The sequence below is a fragment of the Pipistrellus hanaki genome (genome assembly GCF_964339955.1).
Source record: "Pipistrellus hanaki genome assembly, chromosome: 18".
NCBI lineage: Eukaryota > Metazoa > Chordata > Mammalia > Chiroptera > Vespertilionidae > Pipistrellus > Pipistrellus hanaki.
In genome coordinates, this window is record NC_140520.1 from 2973038 (window position 1) to 2989011 (window position 15974).

The 15974-nt window shown below is 47.2% G+C and overlaps 1 protein-coding gene across 1 annotated transcript in view; it reads right to left on the bottom strand.

Annotated features, from left to right (window-relative positions):
• Window positions 1–3558: 3558 nt before the first annotated feature.
• LRIG2 (leucine rich repeats and immunoglobulin like domains 2) overlaps window positions 3559–15974 on the bottom strand; it is a 39031-nt gene continuing 26615 nt past the window's right edge. Inside the window, exons 14-18 of the mRNA XM_084866163.1 lie at window positions 15255–15536; window positions 13651–14100; window positions 12881–13030; window positions 10804–11094; window positions 3559–8754 (exon numbers count right to left, since the gene is read on the bottom strand). Coding sequence (XP_084722289.1) covers window positions 8522–8754; window positions 10804–11094; window positions 12881–13030; window positions 13651–14100; window positions 15255–15536 — 1406 coding nt within the window. The 3' untranslated portion in view covers window positions 3559–8521. The remainder of the gene's footprint in view (window positions 8755–10803; window positions 11095–12880; window positions 13031–13650; window positions 14101–15254; window positions 15537–15974) is intronic.

Below are 15974 nucleotides of genomic sequence, written 5' to 3' on the forward strand. Positions count from 1 at the left end.
GTCAGGGGTTTCTGTTCAACCCTTCTCCAGGCCAGCTTCCTCCTCCCGGTCTTACTGAATTGCTATGTGCACCCGGAAAACAGGTCCATAAAACATCCTCACACACTGCGGGGGCGGCAGCTGTGCGGTGCCCAGGGAGCGACCACCAGAGGGGCAGGTATCTGCCTGCAAGCAGCTGCCGGCCCCTCTTCAGACCAATGGCAGTTCAGACAAGGAGCCCTGAGGAGCCTCGGGAACACGAGTGTGCTGGTTGGATCTATTGAAAAGCTACAGCTGGCCTTAGCCAGTTTGGCTCGGTGAATAGAGGGTCAGCCTGTGAACTGAAGGGTCCCAGGTTCGATTCCAGTCAAGGGCACATGCCTGGGGAGGCAGCCAACCAATGGCTCCCTCTCATCATTGGTATTTCTCTCTCTTCCCCAGCCTTCCTCTCTAAACTCAAAAGTATTTTTTTAAAAAACTACAGCCGTTCCTTATGCATGAAGTGCAGTCCACTGACGGGCCACAGGGCCCAGACCAGTGAAGTTGCCACTCCCGTTGCCCATTCTCCCAAAGGAGTTAATTTACTGAAACCAGGTGTTCGCGTCTCCCCAGAACCAGCTCCACGTGATGCGCACAGCGCCTCCCAGGAGACTGGACATGAGAACCAGCATGGCTGCCATCCTGCAGAGGAGACTGCGTCTAACGAAACTGAGGAGCCGGTCCGTGCACAGAGTAGCCAGGATCTGATCTCGGGTTCCGGCTCCGGTTTTCCAATGCCGCCATGTGAAGTACGGAAAGAATATTCTGGAAAGCAGTTCGGTTTGCTACAGCCTTCTGCAGAGTTCTCACACACTCCCTGGGACCGCACTGGAATGGTGGGCCTTGTGGGCCGAGGCGGCCCCTCAATCAGGAGCAAAGCTCCCTGGAGGTCAGTTCACACAATACACGTGTGTGTGTGGGGGGGGGGGGGGGGGGTTTCAGCGCTTCGCAAACAAAGATTTCCCCCAACTTCGCTTCTTAGCTTCCCTCTTTGCCTTCGGGGTCCCTGTGAACCCTGCGCAGGGTCTGGGGGCGGGGTGAGCGGCTTCCTGCCTGGAAAAGCCAGGGCCCCCGGAGCGGGACGGGCCTCCGAGCATCGATGGCCGTGCAGACTCTCTCTGAGCAGAGGGCACCCAGTCCCGGCAGCCAGAGCGTATGGTCGGTGAGTGGCAGCTGGTCAGCATCCCCGGCCCTGACTCAGGGCTGAACTGAAGGCACTTTTCACTTAGTCATAGTTTCAGGAGATGGTATCTTGTTTCTAAATAAAGCCCAGCCAGGAGCAAAATCTCCAGGGCCACTCCGAAAGTGACTTTGGGGAAACTGCTGACATTCCTGTCTTGCGATGTGCTGGGGGGGCCAAGGGGGGAGGGCAGGAGACAGCAGGGGAGGAAAAGGGCAAGGCTCTATTCCAAGTGCCCCTAACAACAGCCAATAGCAGCCAAAGGCACCGGGTGCTGAGCTGGGCATCAGGGCATCTAATCCTCCCAACAGCCATGTAAGGTGGGCAAGCGTGTTCCCACTTCCTGTATGAGGTGAGGCACGAGCTCCTACAGAGCTGGCTTACGTGCCGCAACTGGAAAGAGGTGCAGGTGGGAGTGGGGCCCGGCGGTTTCAGAGGCAGTGCTCTGGCCCGCTGACCTTTAACCCCCGCGCGGTGTGTGCAGGGAGGGCCCAGGGCAACTCAGATTCCATCCTGGCTGAGCACAGGGCACCCTCCGACACCAGCCAGCTGCCCTGGCCCAGCACTGCAGCCAGGCGGCCCGAAAGGGGAGGTCCCCCACGGAGGGCAGGCTGGGGACTGGGAGTTTAGATTCTTGATTCTCCTGCCAAAACTCTTGGCAAGGGGCAGGGGCGGGGGCGGGGGGGGGGGGCAGTCAGGAGGGTAGGAAAGAAGGGCAGCTATAAGGAAGTGAACACTCAGGAGTGTTTAGTGGGGACAAAATGGGTTTGTTTGCTAAACCAAAGGTATTCCAAACGGCACACCCTGCCTTCTAGAGCTACCGGCAAAATTCTACACATCCTCACATTCTCCCACCTCCCCCGGGAACCATTTCACTAAGAGCCTTGCATCTGCTAGGACCTAAATGAGATGCCAGAGAGGATTTCTGGGCAAAATGAGCCAGTCATCTCTGTAAAATGCACTCTCTCTTTCCAGAAGCCCTTTCTTGGAGGGAGCAAAGTAAGGAGCCAGCCAGCTCTTGGCCTTCTCTCCATGACAGCTGTGCGGGGGAAGGAACACGGACCAGGGACCTTCAGCGGGCAGACAGGAGGGAGTCTGCCTCCCTGGGAACCACGGGGCCTGGCACACACTGGGCAGGTGGGGCAGGGACTACAGGAGAGCGAGCTGGTGCCTGTGGAGGAGTGGAGCCCAGGAGGCAGAACTCGGGCCAGCAGGATGCTGCCTTCCCCCAAATCCGCTACTGACTGCGAGTCTGTGCTTCTCCACACCCAGTTCTCCCCCTGCACTGGCGTCTCAGCTGGGAGCGCCAGCTCAGAACGCGTCTGGACGGCCCTGCAGCACCCACTCCCCGGTCACACACACGCACGAGCAGGGCCCGGGAGCAGCAGGAATTGGGTCTGACGGGGATGCTAGTGCTCTGCGCCGTTTCTGAGCTGGAACGGACCCGAGCACTGGTCTCTGGAGCTTGACCAGAATAAATAATTCAAGCGAGGCTCCATCACGGCCGACCTCAACCTGTTGTAATTGAGACAGAGGGATTCACACTGGCCTTGATGGAGGATTTTAAAAGGACACAAAATCAGACGGCTTGATCCAAATAACTCAGAACAGCCAGTGAGTCCACATGTGGGATTCTACTTACTGATTTAAAAGCCTGGTTTCTCCTTGGAAGAGAATAAAAGAGCTTAGAAGCACTTGCTCCAAACACCGCGCCTTTGTTCCCAGAGGCACTCAACCGCCAGTCCAGTCACTGCCGCGGAGACACACGGTAGCTTCTTGCTTTCTGGGCAGCGCCGTTCGGCGCTGCGGCCGCCTCTCGTTTCAATCCTGTGCCGCGGGGGCCGCGCGGTGCCAGCGGCGTGTCCATCTCCGCGGAGCTTTTCAGAACACAAGGCTCCGGCTGGGCCAGAAGGCAGCAGGAATCGGTCCAAAGAGCATGGGCCTCGGAGCCTCCGACCTTAGGCAAATGACAGCCTGGGGTGTGGGGAGACTGCTCACCTGGCTCGGTGACCGGAAGACTGCACCAGCTTGCCATAACTGTATCAGGCTGCCATAACCAGCACCACAGACCGGGGCTTAGACCACAGGAGGTTCCTTTCTCCCATTTCCGGATGCTAGCAGTCCACGATCAATGTCTGCAGGTTTTCCCAGGCCTCTCTTGCTGGCCTGCAGATGGCGATCTGCTCAGTCCTCTGCGCAAATGCATGCCTGGGCTCTAAGCTCTCTCTTCTTACTGGGGGCACACACGCCAAGCCGTAACAGACTAAAGGACAAAGTAAGGGGAAAGAAGTTGTGCTTTGGAATCATAAAGCATCATGTGCCATTTTGTCCTGTACTTCAGGCAAGAAAAGACCAGAAAATCGTAACGTATTTTAGCTTTATTGAAGACATATTACAACGAACAAGTAGACAAACACATGCTTTATAAAATATACATTCTCGTGTGTGAGAAAATATAAATAGATACGAGGAAAGGGCCGCACTGAACAGCTTGACTTACAACTCTCCTCAGGGACATCCAGTACCAGGGCCGCTCAGACTGACCTCCTCTGATTGGGGGGGGGAGGGGGGCGCGTACAGGAGGAACATAGAAACAGTCTACGGATCGAGGCCACTTCAAGTAGCTAAGAGAAATTCTAAGAGCAGCTGATCAATGATGACCAATTTCTCTTACAAGACAGTTACAGCTGATAACTATACTCCTTACACCTGTTTTTCACCTTCACCCCACCCGTTGGTGCAGATTATTAGGACTGATAAGCAATACAACCTTGAGGGAACAGGTCCAAATATTACTCTTCAAAGACACACACACACACACACACACACACACACACACACAGTTTAGTGCCCATAAAACCTTCAGATGATTCATGGGCTTTCAGGAGTTGTTTCGATAAGAGCAGCTTGTAATATATCTCTCAATTCAGAACTTGTTATTTTTGCAACAACCAAGGCAGTGCCCAAAACAGAGAGAAAATGAAAGCCAACTGGTGTTGGTTTAGCTTGTACTCCCAACAAAAAAGTTAGGAAAAGCAGGAGGGGGAAACATCTGCCAAACTCAACTGGAAAGAGACCGTGTAATAGAAAAACTAAACACTCCTAGCAGATCGCCAAAAAGCCTTAGCTGACTGTTTCAGTTACCTGCCCTCTGCTCCAAGGAGGAAAACAGGAAACGGAAGACATAGCATAAAATGACAGCAAAGTTACCTCTGTGGCTCCATGACCCTCCTGGCATTCCTGTGGACAGTCAAGTGATTAGGAAAGGCCACCACACACTTGAGTGAAATGCTGGGAATAAAATTAAACACTGAAATTCCAACCTCATTCTATATGGAGCCACTGATAAGAAATAGGGACCAACGTTAAATAAAGAGTAAAGGGGAGGGATATAATACATTATAGGCTTTAAACTTTTTATTGTGGTGCTGCTGTCTGTGTTAATTACTAATTATGTATTTCCGCAGAATAAGCCCAGGCTTTCATGTTTTCAGCCATTAACACAGAATAGGCCAAAACACAAAACTCTTGAAGAAAAATTCTTAAGTGCTCTATACTTACTTTATATAAAGGATTCTGAAGGGCAAGGTTTTTCTGGAGATTTCCAATGATAAAATGAGAATCATCTTGCCCATATTCCATCTCAAGGCAGAAATTTCCTCAGAGTTATTAGCAGATGATTTCAGCCTGTGTGTGTACTTTTCCCCCCAAAAGGCTGATTATTCCAAACCTAATGGGTTAGCGAGTGAGCTTATAAAGCACTAGAGGCCTGGTGCACGAAATTCGTGCAAGGGTCTTGGCCCTCGCAGGCCCAGCTTCATCCGGAAGGTCATTCGGCTGACGGGTCTATTTAGAATATTACACTTCTATTATTATAGATTATTTTAATAATCTATTATTATAGATTACCGGCAAGTGTATTCCGCACTTCCTGTAGCTGTTGCCCCACTGGTATGACCCAGGTCCTCTAGAACCAAAAAAGTGAACCACCCTTTAAGTAATTAAAGACTTTTTTCATATCTCCTTTTTCATAGAAAAATGGCTCAGTCTAAGTTGCTTAACATCTTAGTGTTCCTTTTACAATCTCCCAATAGGAAATGTGAAGGCAACTGTTTTTAAACATGAACGTTACCATACAGAGAAACACATGCTAAGCATTCTGAGATGGCACCCAGAGGGAACTGCCCGTGGGCGGGACCCACGGAGGACCTTGCATTCTAGGGAAAGCACAGTCGAAGCTGCCGAGGACAGAAAGCCAGTGGCTAAGGTGTAGAGCCTGTGCCGGAAGGATGGAATTCAAGAAGGCTGGCTCTTCCAGGCAGGCTGGGAGAATCGGTCTGAGGGGTGCAAACAAATGAAGAGAATTGATGCATCGCTCCTGAGAGGAAGTGGTAATTGGGTCCCAGCATTTTTGTTCACCTGGCTCAGCCACACCCCTGGTTAAATAGGCAACAGGCGGACATTAGGATGCTGGAAAGAAACACTGCTGAGCCACTGATCTGGGCTACAGGAGAGCTCAATGCCGCTTGGTCAAGAACAGATGCAATAATGAAAAGTTCCGGGGGTTCCTCCTAGGATTAGAATTTATAAAATTCGCCGAAATGGATAGAGCGTCGGCTTGGGGACTGAAGGGTCCCGGGTTCGATTCCGGTCAAGGGCATGTACCTTGGTTGCGGGCACATCCCCAGTAGGGGGTGTGCAGGAGGCAGATGGTCAATGACTCTCTCTCATTGATGTTTCTAGCTCTGTGTCTCTCTCCCTTCCTCTCTGTACAAAATCAATAAAATATATTAAAAAAAAAAAAAAGAATTTATTAAATTCATTATTTTCTTTAAAGACCGGGGGTATGTTATTCACATTTAAACAAATTCCTGAGTGGTATTTAGGTAAGTTTTTTAGTTATGTAGACAAGCTAGGGAGATCTGGGAGTTGACAAAACCCCTGGCCGTCAGGAGACAGACACTGCAGAGCATGGCCACTGCCAACGCCACCGCGGCACCCAGGCAGCCACGTTCCTAGGCGCTGGTCCAGCCTGTTTTGTCCTCTCACACACGACAGCCGATGCTCACTTGAGGTCTGGCTCTATCTCCACCTTTTCCACTCAAGAAAGTCTACCAGAATATGAGAAAGAGTCAATCGTTGCTGGGGTAACTGTGAACACAGCAGAAAGGTCGCATACTGGTTACAAATTAGCGGTGCCACACCCTCCAACTGACGCAGACTCTGTGGAGTGCTCCGACACCAGCGCTCAGAGATGCTGGCTGGAGGGCACTGGTGCTTGTCAGTGCAGCCCAGTGTCCTTCTTTACTGACACTGTTTAGAAGCAGAGTATTTCTTCCCGGGAGTGTAGCTTATACCATTAACTCCTGCTACAGAGGAAATAAATCTGGCTCAAGTCCGAGCAAGCAGCATCTTGGTCTACTTAATAAACATCTTATGGAAGCAGCTTTTTATTAAAGTAGCATAATCCTCCTTGGCTCCCGGAGGGATCACAGGTTCGTAGACTGTTACAGCTGGAAAGGGCTTTGGAGCCTCCGGAACGCGCCCTCATTTCGTAAATGAGGAAACAGGCTGAGATGGAAAGGGTCTGGCCCCTGATTACACAACCAGTAAATGGCAGAGCGAGGAATGCAATCAGGTCTCTCGATTCTAAGTCCGTACAAATTATACTACAGCCTGGTCAGCAGGAAGAGGGATCCCAAATTAAATGGTGATGGGGGAAAGATAGTTAAGAAGTTCAAAGTGAAAATGAAGAAAGGCTGATAGTTTTAAAAGGAAAAAGAAAGGCATGATGGTACAAAACAGCTCAAGAGGTGCTGCTGGCCAGGGAAGATTGGGGGTTGACAACAAGCATGAAATTCTAGCAAGAAGCTGAGGAATTAGAACCCTTGAAATGCCGATGACTTAGATATTCTCACTGCAGTGACAGGTGTGCAGTACATGGCTAGCACTTACGAGATGTAGAGGGCAGTCTGACCGCCTGCCTGCCTATGTAAGGAAATCTGAAAGCACAAAGAACTTCAGTTCATTCCATTCCATTAGTGTGAAGTCCTTTGTTTACATAAAAAAAATTTAAAAAGCTTTTGCTATCAGAAATTCAGGAAAAGTTTTTGGCTTAAATAGTCACTTGTACAAAACAAGGACCACTCCACAGCTCTCTAGTGTAAACGTTTCCGCATGTCCTTCTACTTCCAAAAGCCTGTCCCTTCTTAAGATGCACTGTGCAGTGGTCGGAGGGACGTTATAAAAGACAAACAGAAAAGAAACTCTCTTTGGTTTCCTCATCAACGAAACCCTCTGCTGGAAGAAGATACCCCGAGTTTTCCTGGATTTGTGCACATGTGGTGCCGACAGGACTGCTAGTGTTTTCAAAGAGCCTTCTTACCCCAGACAGGAAATAGTACCGGGCACTTGTAAACAGGTGGCAAATGAGTAGCTGTATGAGCCTTCAGGTACGAAGTAAGTGGTTAATTACACCAAGTCTGTGTTCGCGTGCACCCAGTCACTGGGTACCCTGCCTCTGTACATTTTTAAAACTTTAAACAGTCTTTAAAATCACTAAACCAAGATATACAAAATCTGTCTGTGGACTGAGAAGCTGCTGTTAACATTATAACTAGATATCATATATAATTTTGGCATATCAAAAATATTTACATTGCAGCCAACACTTATGTTCAATGAATACAAAAAAATTATTTATAAATGCACATATATTTACAATGAGATTCCAGGGCGATAGGAATGCTCTCCCTATCCCCCAAAGGGAAAAGGAAGAAAAAAAAAGATTCACAAGAATACAAAACTCCTTGACCTGGTAACAACTGGTCAAGCCTGGGATACTTGCCAAAGACTTTGAATATCAAAGCCTCACCAATCCGCTCTCGACTACATGCTGAAACCCCGAACACGTCCAGACAAGGACCGGAGTTATTTTTGCTCTTTGGAAGGCAGAATAGATTCTGCTTTCTCAGAATCGTTCTGCGGGTTGAGACAATCAGCATGTTAAGCAGCAATGAGACTCTTCCTAATATGCCGTGCACCCGGGCACACCCCACGGGACCCTCAGGAGGCACACCTGCCCTGTGCCTTCCTCTGCCCCTCCGCACACTGCCCACTACATGTGCCCAGGGCGGTCAGCCATTATCTCTTCTTTGTCCGATGTAAGCCCACACAAACGCCCAGCCCACCGTGGTGAGGTCAAATGTAATTGTAGACAGAGAGTGAAGGGAATGCTGACTTTGGGGTTTCTTCTCAACTCTGAGGTAGTAAATACAAAATCAATGAATTTGGGTCTTTGCCCAGACTTCATCCTAGAATATTTCATGTGCCCTCGCTTCCCTCTTGAATGTTCCGAGTCCTACTGAGATCAAACGCGTGGCCGTGTAACCTGTGGCAGGGCGAGGGCGTGGGGGACGCGGAGCGGGCGGCACCGGCCTCCGCCTGGCCCTCGTGCTGGTGGGGCGGCGGTGGATCGGGGACGGGCTGCTGGGAGAAGGGGGCAGGAGGCAGGCCCCGTTCTCCGCTCATGGTCCACAGCGGCCGCGGCAACGTCTCTGAGAATCAAAGACAAGAACTGTCAGTGGGGAAGACAAGTTCAAAATTAATTTCCTCAAACTTTTCTTTTACCCAAATCCTCAAAGAAATAAGGATGCCCAGTATTCCTGCATAAGGATGTTGAGATCAAATATATACTTGCCATCTTCTTAGCAACAACTAAAAAAAGAACTGAGACGAATACGGGCACTATGGTCTTGCAAACCTTTCTACTCAACAAACTTAACCAATTATTTGCTGAATCCGTGCGCTATGTCTCCTACTTTTGCCTCTTGTTAATGATTCTGCTGCTACAAAACTTGAAAATAAAACTCTTTAGACACATGGAAACAGACTAAGGGACTAATACAATAGTACTCACACTGTAATGGAAGCTGCATGAATCATAATAAAAATTGATTCAGAGAAGCCATTACAGGGTGGGGCAAAAGTAGACTTAAAGTTGTGAGAACATGAAACACAGAATTTATTCTTGTTGTATTATTTATTAATTATTGTATTTCTTTCACTAGGAACAACTGTAAGCCTATTTTTGCCCCACCCTCTATATTTTTAAATAACAATTAAATGCCTATGTTTAAAAAAACTATCTTTAGAATAAACAATTTCCCTAGCTTCTAGCATTCTAATAATTCCAGCAATAAGATAACCAACAGCAGTGATTTCCAATCAGATTGTCTGTGCTCTGAGCTCGAAAGTGTGCATCTCTCATTCTCCTTATTCACTGCGGGGTAAGCCCTCTCCCCAAAGACCATTTACGGAAAGTTATGTTAACTTCATGGGGATGCATTCTGGAAAAAGCTTTTTTGAAAAATTCTGGAAACATACTCAGAAATAAAATGTTTTAAAAACCCATCTGAAGAGCGAACGCCAGCAGAGTTTCTCGAGCTTTATATGATCCAAATCAGCTGGGGCCCAGGGAGACTAACGGCCTGTTCCCTGGCTGGGGGAACCCCCCCCCTCTGCATTTCTCACAAGCTCCTGCCGACAGACCACTCTGAGTGGCAAAGAGCGAGAGGCCCTAGGGAAGGAATGAGCAGCACACCCACACTCATCTGCTCATTTCCTCGCTTCCAGGCCGGAGTAACAATTACCACACCCCATTCGGAAAAGGATACACGGCATTTCGGGGTCTATGGGAAAACAGATTTAAAGCTGGTGCATTTCTTTCATGGACACTGAGATTAATTTTAAAGATAAGAGGCTAATTTTAGTAACAGAATATGCTTTTCTCTGACCTGACCCTCTTTAACATCTTCAGAGTTGGTCTCTTAATTAAAACACGAGCACATCTCAAAGGGCCCATTCACTCCTGGCAGGCCGCTCCCGGAAGCACCCCCCCCCCCACTGCTTCCTCTGCAAACTGCAGTGCTCCCGCCCTGGGCCCAGCGCTCTGGCCTTAGGGCTCACAGGGGGGTGACTGACAGCTCGTGGAACACCTTTAATGGCCTTGAGAGAGTTTTGTTCTGCTTGTTTTACTGACCAAGCTGTTAGCAGGTGCTCCATCTGCACACCTAACATGTATTCGTTTCCCCGGGCTATGTGGGTCTGAGGACACTCTCCCAAAACTGCTTTCCCACTTACGGCCCTGATCATGCCTCATGGAAAAAAGCTAACACTGCCAAGGGACGCTGGCATTCAATACTTCCCTGACAGCACAGCAACCAAATAAAGCATTCAAACATCTTCTCGGTAAAAACCTGCATCTAATTGTATATCCTCAGCATTTCAGATCTCCGTCATGTAAGTAAGATGAAAGTAAAAAAGTAACTCCTATGTGAAACGTTTTGAAAGCTGTGGCTTCTGAATCTTTAGAGGTGTGGTCTTGCTCTTTCCACAAAAGCTGTTTTCATCCAAAAGATGCAGACTCCCCTGTAACTCTGGTCTCTGAAAATCTCCTGCTCTAACTCACACCATGTAATAGTAGCTAAAGACTCATTACACAACCGGACTGCTGCGTCCTGCCAGACAAGAGCGCTAACTACATGACAGAGAAAACCGAACAGGTGAACTGAAAACAAAAGGAACACAAAGCTCTGTGCCCTCACCGCTGCTCATCTGCGCGGAGGGCAGCTTCCTCTCGCTCAGCCTCTCGTGGTTGGTGGGAAAGGCAGGTGCCTCTCTGTCGGCCGGTGACACCAGGCTCTCCGGGGTTGTGGCATCTTGGGGAGGGTGTGCCAGATACGGCTCTTTGGGCATCTGGACCATGAGGCTCGACAGCGTCTGATCTAGAACATCCTCCTCAGCGATGTAGGTGTACGGACAGTATTCTCGCGTCCTGGAGTAGATGTTGGCGTTGTCGTAACAATCTGAGCAGATAACCCGGGTTCCAGAGCCACCTGAGGTCAACATGAGAGAGAAGCCGAACAGCCTTCAGTTAAAGAACCAGCTTTACCATCACCAGTTTTCTCCAACCGTTGCCATCATCATCTTCATAGCTGGCCATTACTCCACACTTATGTTACTGACCAGGTGAAGTTCGAAGGTTTTCTGTAAATTAACTACTTAATCCTCACAACATACTATTTCCCCCTTCTTCCAGATGGATTAACTCAACACAGAGAAGTTAAGTAATTGGCCTAAGCATAGTGCCAGAGTGAGGAGTTGAAATCTGAACTCGGCACTCTGGCTCCAGCTCACGCTCTTGACTAAGCCATCTTTGTCCAGCCTGGATCAAGTCATGCTCAAATCAAAGGAGCCAAAGTAAGGCTGGCACTGTGCTACCAGACATGTTTGGCTTCAGCAAAATGAAGCAGAGAACAAGGAGTTATGATCGCTTCACTTCACCAAAGCCCGTATTACTTTCATGAGTCAAGAGGTTAAGCAACACTAGCGGCGGAAAGTACCCTGAGAAAGCCAGGAGTCCTGCCCAACAAGCCCGTGTTTGGCAGAAGTAAAAGCTGAACAGTGAGCTCCCTGGCAGCTAAGTGCTTTGAAAACTGAGTGATGAAAAAGAGCGAGGAATAAAGAGCGAGGTACTTAATTCACGATCAAGCAACAAAACGTTAGACCTAGGAGAAATCTAAATGTAGTTTTGTTTAACCCAGAAAGCAGTGTTATTTCCCACAAATTTCAGAGTGAAAGCTTTACATATTTTTTTAAAAGCTAAAAATACCCCTTTTTCATGGAGAACCAAAAAAATCCAACTTGTCAATTACATAGAGAAGTTCTGTCAACACCCAGCATAAAAAATCTCTAGAAATGGAATAGACCTTTCATTTGTATTGGATTTGAAATACTACACAGATTTGTTGAAGGAATCTGCTAAGTCCTAAGGAAAAGGCTTTATAAAATATTGTGTTTCTTAGCTACGAGGAAATTAACTTGTTCACGGCCACAGAGCTGGAAAGAGGGACTAGGAACCAAACCCGATTCTACCCCTTCACTCACCTTCCTGTGGGAAGGGAGGAATGGGAAGAACAGCTGTGTTGAGAACATGGGCTCAATTAAGGAACATTTCATATTTCTCTGATATACGCTGAAAAACATCATTGCCGTTTAAACTTCAGTGATTATGTACCTGTCAGCAGGAGAAACAAATCTCCCCTAGACATGGTCTGAAGGATGTTCACGCCTGAGATGAGATAGAAGACACCTAATTTCCAGAGCTTCTCTTTCCCATAACAGCACTGGTTTGGGAGACTGTGCTGGGCAGTGCTCCCAATCCCTGTAGGATGTGTTTCTCCCACCTGTCAGGTGCCTTTCTTCTCTGTTTAAGACTTCAGTCAATTTTTATCCTAGTTTACATAGGGTCAAATGTTTTGAGTATCTCTAAAAATACTGCTTCAATATTCTAACCATATTAATATTGAAGCCAATTTTACAATATAAAGCACTAGCACTGGTAAATCCACTATTAAATCCACTTAACAGTGAAGGAAGAAAATGGAAGTGATTGCCTGAATACTGCAGACGCGTTATTTCATCTGTAAGTGCATGTGTGTATGGGATGCTTAATCTTTGATCTACTAACTTGAATTTAGAAATAAAGAATATTTTTTTAAAATAAATAAATAATAAATAAAATAAAAATAAAAATACTGCTTCAGGTTAAAGGGCAAAACTAGATACTAAGAAACTCAAGCAGGCAGGGCTGCCATGTAAGCACAGACAGCAGAGCATTACCATCGGTGCCTTTGTGTACATATCCGTTGGCAGGAGGCATGAGCTGCTGATGGCTGCCCGCCTCAGAGTTGCTGTAGCCTTCCTGCGGCTCAGACAGAGTTCCTTGGGAAGACAAGTAGCTGGGAATGTCTGCAGGCAGGTTGAGCTCCTCTGCAAAAGAGAAATCTGTCTGTAACTCACAGATAAAGTTAGGCAATTTAAGCCAACGCTCAGAGACCACTTTATAAATGTGTTCCACTTGGACACTATTGGCCAGGAAAATGTTTTATGTATATCTAGGAACTTAAACTCTCCCCTAAAATCATTTCTCACTAGAATTTCCCCTAAAATCATCTCACTAGACTTCTCAAAGCATCATTGTAATAGTATTACCAAAAGAAACAAAACCTAAGACGGAAATCTTATCTGTAGGTAGGTACTTTCACAGTCTGTGGCTGAAACTCCTCTCACAGCATTTCAGAGTAAGGCGTGTGAAAGACTGATCAGCCATAAGGGCTCCCGTCCGCACAGAGAAATTACAATGGAAATGACCTGGAGGCATTCAAAGAAGAAGAGTAAACTTTTAAGGGAGTGTCCACAAATTCTTAAAACTATTTATGAGAGAGGTTCTGTTATATCAAGGAAATTGGATATTTTAACAGAAAAACTCTTCCTTCTACCACAAACTAGTAAAAAGTAACAAAGTTCCCCAGTCTTTATGCTTTACAGTAAATTCTACACTACATTCCCGATTCAAGTACGAGCCAAAGGTGTCAACTGGTGCCACTCACCTGTGTTGGTGATACTGTAGTCTTCACTTTTCCTTCTCATGTGGTAAATCACGATGACCCAGACCAGAGAGGTGCCCACCACACAGCAGACCACGACGATGATGACGATGCCAACGGTGGTCCAGCCGTCGTCCTCGTGCCCCAGGCTGCTCTGGGAGGAGTCACAATTGGGGGAGGAGATGACATTTAGGTAAATGTGACCACGTTCTGTTCCCAGAGTGTTGGACATGATGCAGGTGTATTTCCCAGCATCCTCCAGCCCAGCATCCACGATGATGAGCAGCTGGTTGGCGGCCGCGAAGAAGTGGCGCTCGGTCACTAGCAGCGGGCCGTCGTCTTTGGTCCAGTTGAGGCGAGGGGCAGGGCTCCCCCCGGCGATGCACTGTAACACCGCAGTCTCACCCCGGGTGACGGTCTTGTCCTCCAGCGGTCTAATAAAGGAGGGCGTCTCTACCAAAAAATGTATAAAAATCATATTAAGCAATTTTATTCCTTAAGTCCTACTGGATTAGACTAATGAGGTGAAAATGAAATAGGTAATTCCATATACTCATGGGAGATTACAAGTTAGTATTTTAGGAAAGCAAAAGTCTTAAAAAAAATCTAAATCTTATCTCAGTAATTCCACTTTGGACAAGCTAGCCTAAGCTAAGGAATTAAAAAATTTCTACACAAAGATATTTATTATAAAATTAGTTGTAATTTTTTTAAATAAAGGGAAAAATCTAAAAACCTAGCGGGAAAATTATTAATTAAGTTTCAGTAAACAGCCTCGTGACATTTTATGAAGACCAATTACAGGGTAACCCAGTGATAACATCAAGTGGGAAAAGCAGGTATATATAACTACATAAAAATGAGTTTAAAAAAAAGTCCAGAATATGACAAAATCTTTAACAACTGTTTGAGTGACTTTCCCTCCTTTATTCTAATTTTCTGTATAACCAACATTTTTAAACACAATAAACTTATCTTTTTATTATACAAGTAAATAACACAAACCAATGAACTTTTAAAAACCTTAACATCTAGGAGAATAGACAACTAAAAACAGAATATCCCGGGAGTTTAGATCCAGGAAGAAAAGCATTGCCATTAGGAAAAAAGGCTGCAAGGAGAAATCTGTAGGGGAAAGACATTTCACTAGAACATAAAATTAAAGGAGGACACTGGACGGAAAACGGGAAACCTAGCTAGAGGACAGGTCATTCTGTCTGTATTTAAAAAACAGATGTGGATGACCGGGAGGGAAAACAGTTAAACTGTCTCAAGTTCCCTATAAGACAACTGAAACTCACTACTGGAGAGCAGAAAACCATGTGTATGAAGCAGGCGCCGTGCGGAGGCAGACATAACAGATACACTCAGGGACCTGAGTTTTCATTTCCTGTGATAACCCTCTCTAAATCCGCCCTCAGCGCTCCCCCCGATTTCAGCTACCTGAGCCACTAGTTCCCTAGGCTCACATAACCCTGCACAACTGGCAGAACAAGGTGACGAGATGTGAGGATCACAGCTGAGGTCTCAGACTTTTCTCGCCATGAAGACCAAGGTTAGGTCCCCATGAAAAGGCTCCTGCAGAAGGGCCCCGGCGGTAAGCATACCGAGCACGGTGAGCGAGGCGTTGGCCGAGAGGCCCCCCGCGATGTTCTGCGCCATGCAGCTGTAGATGCCCATGTCTTCTATCTTCACGTTCGCGATGAAGAAGACGTCGTCCTCGGGCATGACGTGCATCCGTCTCTCTCGGGCTGCAGGAAAGTCAGTCCCGCCGTCTTTCTGCCAGGAAATCTGCGGGGCGGGGTGCCCTTCGGCGGCACACTCTAGTCTGGCCATGGCTCCGGTGCGAATGGTGAGATCCATAGGGGTTTTCAGAAAAGACGGCATCTCTGTTCCAAGAAAGATCACGGAGGCAAAGAGAGTGAGGGAAAACACACACTCAGGGAGAACCTGCTGGGCCAATGACAGCTGTCGTCATGCTGCATTCTTAGGGAGACATGCTCTCTGGGCTTACAGTAAAATGCAACTTCAGGGGCCATCTTTTCTCTCGACTTGGAGTATCTGCAGTACAGTGATGATCACCCTTCTGGAGTACATGACACACCTTTCTTAAGCAGATGGTCACAAACCTTTCTGAACTCCGTATCTCAGAACCTGGTATTTACTAACTTCCTTACTTAAGAGACTAAACGGTGCTTCTTACACTAACCTCTACAGTGCTGTCAAGAGAACTGTATAATTAAAAAAAAAATTATGCCTTCAAAAATCTCATAAAACAACACACAAGCAAAACGTAAGCACATCTTTTGAGTGCACAGTCTAAAATG